The sequence below is a fragment of the Paramisgurnus dabryanus genome, chromosome 18, assembly GCF_030506205.2.
Source record: "Paramisgurnus dabryanus chromosome 18, PD_genome_1.1, whole genome shotgun sequence".
In the NCBI taxonomy this organism is placed as follows: Eukaryota; Metazoa; Chordata; class Actinopteri; order Cypriniformes; family Cobitidae; genus Paramisgurnus; species Paramisgurnus dabryanus.
This window is the reverse complement of record NC_133354.1, coordinates 10,713,940-10,723,060: the sequence shown is the minus strand read 5'-3', so window position 1 is coordinate 10,723,060 and position 9,121 is coordinate 10,713,940. Positions and strand designations below refer to the sequence as shown.

The 9,121-nt window shown below is 33.8% G+C and overlaps 1 protein-coding gene across 2 annotated transcripts in view; it reads left to right on the top strand.

The window, feature by feature from the left end:
* Positions 1-3,950: 3,950 nt before the first annotated feature.
* Positions 3,951-9,121, top strand: part of sfswap (splicing factor SWAP) — a 108,695-nt gene continuing 103,524 nt past the window's right edge. Inside the window, exons 1-2 of one of the 2 annotated variants that reach the window (XM_065244139.1) lie at positions 3,951-4,291; positions 5,621-5,784. In XM_065244139.1, the coding sequence (XP_065100211.1) occupies positions 4,098-4,291; positions 5,621-5,784 (358 nt within the window). In that variant the 5' untranslated portion in view covers positions 3,951-4,097. Of the gene's footprint in view, positions 5,194-5,620; positions 5,785-9,121 lie in introns of both variants that reach the window. The other variant, XM_065244140.1, reaches the window with a different exon arrangement.

Here is a 9,121-nt window from a genome sequence, read left to right as displayed (position 1 = left end):
ATGAAAATTATTTCACACTGAGTAATAGTCTTTATTGTAAATAACATCTATAAGTGCTGGGTATGATTAATTGCTGTTTTTATTAAGGAAAATTCAAACAAATTTAAAATGAATGTGATCAGCATGTCATTCGTTTAAGAATAATAATCAAACACCTGTTACACAAAAACAAGTCGCACAAGTACAGGAAAATATATTTGTTATATTATATATTTTTTAAATAACATCGCTAAAAGATTTAATTAATATATTCTTTTTTTATTACGTGTTGAATTTGAAAAGCTCTTTATATTAATCATGCATCTTACGCAGATTGCGCTCGTATAATGAAGAATACGCGACTGCGTCAGACTTTCCGTATCACATCCGCTTAAAAAGGTACAAACTAATCTTGTTTACATGAAATAAGCCTGCTCCCGAGCAGGTTTGAGCTTAGGGACCTGTTGCTATGACACCAAGTTTAGAATGAGCTTCGAAGAACCAAATAATCCAAGATCATGCCAAATCATCAACAATCAAATCCAGCTAACTGAGTTAGCGACGTACGAAGAACGGGCCCCTGGTCTTTACGGCTGAATGAAAAAATGCAGTTTTCTCTCAAATACTAAAAAAATAGCTACTTTAGGCTGCACACTTTCTGTACAACTGATGTAAAAATAGAAAAATCCTATTTATCAAACACATTTTAATTGTATTAAAATTTTATTTTTAATTGTATTTAATTTGATATTACAGGCAAAAGCCAGCATCAAAGTAAGTCTGTTAAATGTAAATTCATTAGAGAGGCCACAGGCCAGGTGGTACAACAACCAGAAAAACAAAGGGTGCAATGGCTATCCCTGCAATTGCTATCAATTTCTATGAAAACATAAATAATTTTATAAGCTAATAATTTAGCTAATCATTTTTGTTTTAATAAATGCAAGCCAAGATCTGGAAAATAGAAAATAATTGGTTAATACTAGCCTACCTTTTGACTTTTTTTAAAATTGGGATATCAAAAATATTGCTGCCTTAATTTATAAACACCTTACAGGCATACAGTATCTTAACATATATCAGTGCCAATGTTTTGTCTCGAGATACATATCAGAATTGTTTTTGTAAGGTATGTTTGATTTTCTTTATGTTTTGTTATAAGGCCTAGTCCTGGATATATCTAAACCCTACAGGAAAACTGCCCCTACGGGTTCTGTAAGTGGAATCATACCATGGATTAGATTTAATTTGTTGTTGTTTTTTAATGTGTGAATTAAATAGTTCTATACTAGATACTAGAAAATTGCTAAATATTACAATATCCTAGCCAATATAACACATTCAAGCTTTATCTAATAAAAAAATCAATATTTTGATAAATAATACAATTGAAAGTGCAGTAGAAATGAGTAAGAAATTCACATTTGCTGATAAAGACAAACTTTTGAGTTGTGCCACTTGCGCAATTCAATGTCTCCGACGTGCAACTGTTTCAGTAATGCAAGACTAAAGACCTATCTGCTTGAATGGGGAAAAACAGATAGGCTATCTTTAAAATCACACGCTAAAATCACAATTCAAAAATACATTTCCAACAGAAATCTTTGGCTTTTTGTATAAGCCAAAGATCTTTGCATAGTATTTTTCAAGATAATATTTTTTTTAATAATAATATAATAAAATATAATATTATTATTATGATACTCATAAAATCATACTATTTTATTACTTTATTTTCAGACTTATATATTTATTTATGAACTGTAAAGCTGCAAAATCTGAAGAATGTACATTAGGTGTGTTTGAGAAAACAGATCTGCATTCCTTTCAATAGAGAGTTGCTAGAGGATAAAAAAATCCTGGTAGATCACATTTTACTATTATATTAAATTGAAAGCGCGTAACAAACATTTTGGGGCCCGGAAAGATCTTACAGGCATATCTTAACAGTGCCAATGCCAATGTTTGGTCTCAAGATGCATATCAGAATTGTTTTTGTAAGGTATATGTTTAAAAAAAAAACACCTGAATGTTTCGTTATAACTAAGGCCTGGTCCTAGATTAATCTAAACCCTGTCTGGGAAATGGCCCCTAAAGGTTATGCAAGTGGAATCATATGGTTTAGATTTATATTGTTGTTTTTTTAATGTGTGAATTAAATAGTTCTATACTTTAAATACTTACTAAACATTACAATATCCATAGCCAAGATAACACATTCCAAGCATTATCTAATAAAAAATTCACTATTTTTTATAAATAATACAATTGAAAGTGCAGTAGAAATGAGTAAGAAATCCACATTTGCTGATACAGACAAAGTTTTGAGTTGTGCCACTTGCAAAGACCTATCTGCTTGAATGGGGAAAAACAGATATCTTAAAAATCACTTGCTAAAATCACAATTCATAACACATTTCCAACAGAAATTTTTTTAATCTTAAATTGGTTTAAAAAAAAACATCACCACATTTTCGATGTTGATTTAGCAACTTTCCAAAGCAAAAGACTGAAAACTTAATCTTAAAAACTTTTGTTTTGGATGAAACATTGTAAGCCAAAGATCTTTGCACAGTATTTTTCAAGATAATATATGTTTTATATTAATATTATAAAATACATTATTATTATTATTATAATGATAATTATAAAATCATATTATTTTATTACTTTAGCTTATACCCTCATATAGCCTATACTGTAAAGCTGCGAAATCTGAGGAATGTTTAGGCGTGTTTGAGAAAACAGATCTACATTCCTGTCAATAGAGAGTTGCTAGTGGATTAAAAAAATCCTGGTAGGTCACATTTTACTATTATATTAAATTGAAAGTGCGTAACAAAGATCTTGGTTTCCCGGACAGGGCTAGTCCCAGACTAAAATGCATGTTTGTGCTGCCTTCATTTAAAAACATCTTGTTTTGTCTAAAGATGCACACCAGTTTTGTTTTTTATTAAAACTACTTAAATGTCCTAAAATAACCAAGGCTTAGTCCTGGCTTAACCTAAACACTGTCTGGGAAACCACTCCTCAATGTTCTTTTAAACAGGTTTTTTTTAAAGTTTTAAACGCTTGTATTCAGTTTAGTATTTCTCTCAGGTGTATTTAAATTCAAAATAGTGCTGCTTGGATCAATAAACAATATTTCTCTTAAAACATTGTTCCCATCTTAAATGTTTTTTATTAAACAAAAAATAATATTTTTTATCAAAAGACATTTCATGCTGATCATGTCACAAAACCATAACATGGTTCAGTATGACTCAATTAAGGATATACTTTAGAGATGCACAAGGGCTGTGAGGAACAATGATCTTTCGGTCATAAATCATTTATTGACTGATAATCATAAACCTTTTTAATGTAAATCACAAACCTAATGGTATACAGTATGGTGCATGTTGGACTTTAATGTAACAACATATTATTTCTACAAAAGATTTTGAGTAAATTAGCTTAAAAAACATAGCTACATGTTGGTCTATTGCTAGCATATTAGCTATCAAAGTAAAATGTAATGCTAATGAGATCTTGCATTAACTGTGGTCAAAATTTCACTTTTTGCTCTCAAAAATGATGTTAAGAAATAAAATACGTGTTTTTTTACTGTTGTGAAAAAAATCACTTTAAAACCCCAGCAACAGTTTCTTACGTAGAAACATATTGCGTTTGTTGGACATATTTCCATGCAGTATTATTACATACTGCTTAATTCTGTCACTTTCTATTTACTATAAACATCTCGTGAGTGCCTTGCATTCGTGCGGCTTTAATTTGACTTTCACCTTCCATTTTTCGATACGAGAAAGAGTAATCATAGCCGAAGTCGAAGCATTTTAGACATAATAAATACATAAAATATTAAATGTGATATGGAAGTATTTTACAAACTAATACAAGATCACTACATACATTTTTAGATTCAATTTAAAATAGCGAATCGGCGACTCTCAAACGTACGCTACCTCAACACGCCATATTTGTTTCAGCAATATATGCTATGTGTTGAAGTAATCGTAAGCTAACACGTTTGTTTTGATTTTCCACCATTAGCAGCACTGTTTATGGTTTTTAAACAACTTTAACTCACTTCGCGTGTCTTGAGGATATTATAAGGAATGTACCGGCGCGGGGGGAGCAAGAAGGATAACAATAAACCAGCTAAAGAGCAAAGCGACAGCAGCAAGTATGCGGAGCTACTTGTCTTCGGCTACGCCTGTAAGCTGTTCCGGGACGATGAGAGGGCTGTCTACCACGATCAGGGCAAACACCTTATCCCATGGATGGGGGACAAGAAGATCATGATCGATAGGTCGGTTTTACAAACCTAATGGGAATAATTACTTAACCAACTTAATGTCTTCCAAAGAGGACCTTGGATGTTGTTGTTTTGCTGCACAGGAGGAGCTGATGGCATTGTGTGATGTTTGCATTGCAAAAAATGAATAAAGGATACTTGACAGATGACAGACTTAAGATTTTGGATTTTTGTAAGAGTAAAATGCAATGAAGAATGCTTGTTAGAAGTTAGTGAACGGTGTTTGGATGCAGAGTGCAGGCCCTAGGACAAATAGGACATGAGAATAAAAGTCCAATGTGAATATCATTTGTGTCATGTAGTATCAAAATTTATGTAGTAATAATAATAATATGGGTCCAATGTCCTGGGCATGTGAGATCTCTGCTTCTTAGCACTTTGGCGAATTTGTTGTTGTCACTGCAGGTGCAAACAGCAAATTCAATTCAGGGTAAACTGTAAATTAGTCTGTGCATTAAGGTGGTTCATGCATACATTATACTTTTCTCTGTGAATCCATTTTTCTTTATGCATAGATCCAGATTTAACTCTGTTCTCTTGCAGGATGGGATTTGGGAAGGTGCTGTCGGTTTTCCTCCCTTATTTTAATTTTTGCACTTTTTCAGTTCAACTTCTAAAAATGAAAGTTGCTTTAAAAACCAAGAGAAAGTCAGAGGTTTTCACTGAGCCACCTTAATTTGCATTGATCTGTTTCTTGTTTCCAATGTGTATGTGTGTATCTCTCTATCACGTAATCCAGAACTTATTTCCTCAGCAATTAAGGCTAAGGGGTCCTGCCAGGCCCCTATTGCCACCTCATCGCCCACTTCTCTCTTTCGCCGAAGAAACTGGAACTGAGAAGTGGAAAACAGGATCGAGCGCAGGAAAATTTCCTCCGTATGGGTTCTTACGGATAGGTATTTATGTGTTCGGGCTTGTGTGGATGTACTTCTTTTACAGTTTATTTAGGAATGATGATGTCTCAAAAAGACAAAGTTGGAATGGTTTATTGAACCGCGTAAGGTAAGAGGAGAGTTGTTGTTTGCGATTTCATTACTCAGGCTTGTTGCGTCTTTTTAAGGTTTAGATGGATTTAGTAAGTTTAGTTTGCAAGTTCACTCATCTGTTGCTCTGGAGTACAGCGTAAAAGCTGTCTGCTATTCCGCCCAGGCACTGTTCAGTTCTTGCGCCTCTTGTAAGCCAAGTAGAAATCATACAGTATTTATATATTGATGAATATACAAGCGAAGGACTTTACCTGAACGCTTCGGTGTGGTGAGTATTTGTTGCATGTAAATGCACAATCGATTTCTCCCACTTTTAACCAGGTGATTCGTATTGCAGGTACGATGGCCGTGGTCATTTACATGACCTTTCGGAATATGACGCGGGCTCGTGGAATCACGATTACCAGCTGTCAGAGGAAGAGGCCAGGATAGAGGCTTTATGTGACGAGGAGCGGTACCTTGCCATGCACACCGATCTTCTGGAAGAAGAAGCTCGGCAGGGTAAATGCCTTGTTTACTTGATCATCCATTTTTTTTTTGTCATCTGTACAGTATTGACAGACAATTCAGAAATCAGTATTAAATCTAGTTACTTGTTTTTTAGCTAAGGCACTACAAGCATCTTTGTTTGACTGATTTATTCTTGTTTATTTTGAGGGAACTGTAGTGTTATCCAGACCCCAAAGCATCTGTGTTATTAATCCTTAAAGAGCTTAGCAGTGCTTGTTAGTTTAAAAATTCATTTTTATTTAAAAAATGTGCCCCCATATTTTTAAAGGGCATCTATTGCAATGGTTTGATGAATCATGCATGCATGCCAGACATTATACACAAATGTGCTCTGCTACTCTTTTTGGCTAAAAGGGTCTCCTAATATATAAATGCTAATGTCTTATCAGGCATAGAGGCTTTGAATAAAGAGTTCATCCAAATATAGAAATTCTCTCATAATTTCCTCACTATAATGACATCTTAGATATACAGTACCGTGCAAAAGTCTTAGGCTGCCACCTCCACCAGACTTGTTGTTTTAGAAGTTTTAATATCCATCCATATTTATTTTTCAATCTATTTTATTAAGATACAAACAGAAAATACAGGTAATATGTAAAAAAAATATAAAATTTCAGGACTAAATGTCTTTAGGCATCGTCGGTTTAGTGTGACTTCTCTTGGCACTAAACACATCTTGAGCGTTTATGAGCAGAATGAAGTACAAAGACTAATTTCTTTAAAATTAGAAATTAGGATTTAATTTTATTTAGGTTTTAGAGATCCTGCAGTTTCCTGCTATTGCTCATGTGGAAGGGGAGTTTACTCTAAAAACTTAACACATCAGTTTAAAATTTTATACAGTTTTTAATACTTTATACACAGTTCCTGTATTTTTTGGATGTATTCTATTAAAGAGACTGAGAAACAATTATATATGATCACTATAATATTGCAAAAACAACTAATCTAATTCTGGCATGGTGGCCTAAGAAAGAGTGTCATGTGACAACATGCATATGGCAGCTAGTCATGAGAGGCATTGATTATATCTGGTATTAGGAGACGTTTTGGTCGATTGGATATCACAAGTGTCTATATCACAAATGGATGTGAAAGCGAATGTCTCTTTACACCTGGTGTTTAAATCTGTTCTCTTTTGACCGCTTCTGTCCTGAACTACGGCTCTGTGTTGTAAATGCGACTTTATGTGAAAGCAGCTCATGGTGATTTATTGCTAATCAAGGAACTGGCTTTACTGACGAGATGCACGTGACAATCGCATGCGATTAATCGTGCAGCTCTAATAGTAATACATTTATTTTTTAATCAAAGAACTGACCTTTTATAGTTACTAAGGTTACTTGTTTCACTCAAGTGGGAATGTAATTTCATTGCGCTCCTTTGCAAAATCTGCTTTTTATAGTAATCAGTTATAGACCGGTGCAGTTAGATATATCAACAGTGGAATATTTAGATTTTTAGTGCATTTCATTTATGAATCATTTTTCCTCTTCAAAAAGGACAGGCAAAGCATTTCAGTATTCAAATTGAACCCAAGTGAGACAAAAGTAACCGAAAATAAACTAGAAAGATTTAAAGGAAATGTAAACAATTCTGGAATATATCTAAAAAGAAAATAAAAATATATATTTTTGGGGACCCCTAGTACCTTCTGGAGGCCCCGTAGGGGTCCCCAGACCCAAGGTTGAAAACCCCTGCAGTAGGACACTGAGTAATAGTAAATCCAGTTCTAGCCAAGTAGCCAAGATATGGGCGATTTACAGTATAGTTGCCAAGTTATGTGGCAGCTTGATGTATTGGTGTGAAATTTAAATGATAGTTAGAAAGTTCACAGATGTGCATTTATTGCCTATTTAACAAGTTAACTCCAGTGAATGTAAACCATCCAATCTGGTTTATAATCCTTTGTTTACATTGTTTATAAACTCCGTTATATAGATGTCTTGTAAGTCATTTGAGTGCACTCCAATTCAATTCAGTCTGGCACAACAAAATAACTCTTACAACTCTCAATAAATACACTTGCAGGTTAAACCGGGCAAATGTGATGCTCATCCGCTTAAGAGACACTTTAAACGTGTTTGTAAAACAAAGGTGTAGAGAAAGTGGGAGTGAAATATGGTGTCCTTTGCTAATGCTGACAGTACGCGAGTCATTTTCTCCAGTCATTATGTTGATTCGCCCTTCGGGTGGGGACTTAACCTTATTAAACTAGGCTGTTATCAGTCTGTCTACATTAACTGCCTTAAGGATATAATAAAGAATTTGTATTGTTTTATATTGTACCGTCCTTGTACCCTGTTGTAGTTTTAATAGTTTCTGCATTTAAACCATTAACAATTGAAACACATGGTGTCCAACTGGTTGTGCAGATTTAGATTAATATTTGATTGCTTCCTTTTTCGTTTTTGGCATAGAAAACTAACACTATTTTTCCACAAGGAAAGACCAGAAGAAAAAATGGTCCCTTGCATTATTTATATAATACAGCTTCTGTATAGCACAGTGATAGAGCATTGCGTTTGTAGCACAAAAGGTCATGGGTTTAAACCCAGGGTACACACATACATACTGATAAAAATGGACACCTTATAATGCACTGTAAGTCGCTTTGGAAAAAAAAACGTCTGCCAAATTAATAAATATAAAATGTTAATTTTAAATGTTAACTGCTTTGTGGCTGTCCAACCTAATCTCACAGGAATTTTAACGGATTTTACAAGGTGGCTAATTCATTTCGTGCTGGTTTTACATACCGGGTTTTGGTTAATCCATGACTAGGCCTTAGTTATATTTGGACATTTAAGTAGTTTTTACATAAACTTTACAAAAAACAATACTGGTGTGCATCTTGAAAAAAAAAATATGTCAGTACAAGGTGTTTTTAAATTAAAGCAGCTCAAACGTGCATTTTAGTCTGGGACCAAGATAAGTTTTGTCCGGGAAACTGCCCCATAAATGTTTATGAAGTAAATCTTACAAGAATATATGAAAATAAGAAAAAAACATTAATGATATACTACCCCCAAACCCAACGTCACTGCGGCAGATGATCGTACAAAATCTTACAAAGTTGACCATACAAAGTCATACGAATTAGATTGTGTTGGGGTGTCAGGACACTTGGTACAATCCCAGTACATTATGCATAAAGCAGTCCACTTGCAAATCCTTTGATGAGCTCTTTAAATGTACATTTTTGCTTCTTTATAAAGTATTAAAGTTTAAATAAACTATTATTCCACATGGCTTTTGAATGTTTTATTCTAATTGTTTGAAAAATGTTCCACAGGTATGCATTATTTTTCAATAAACGCACACC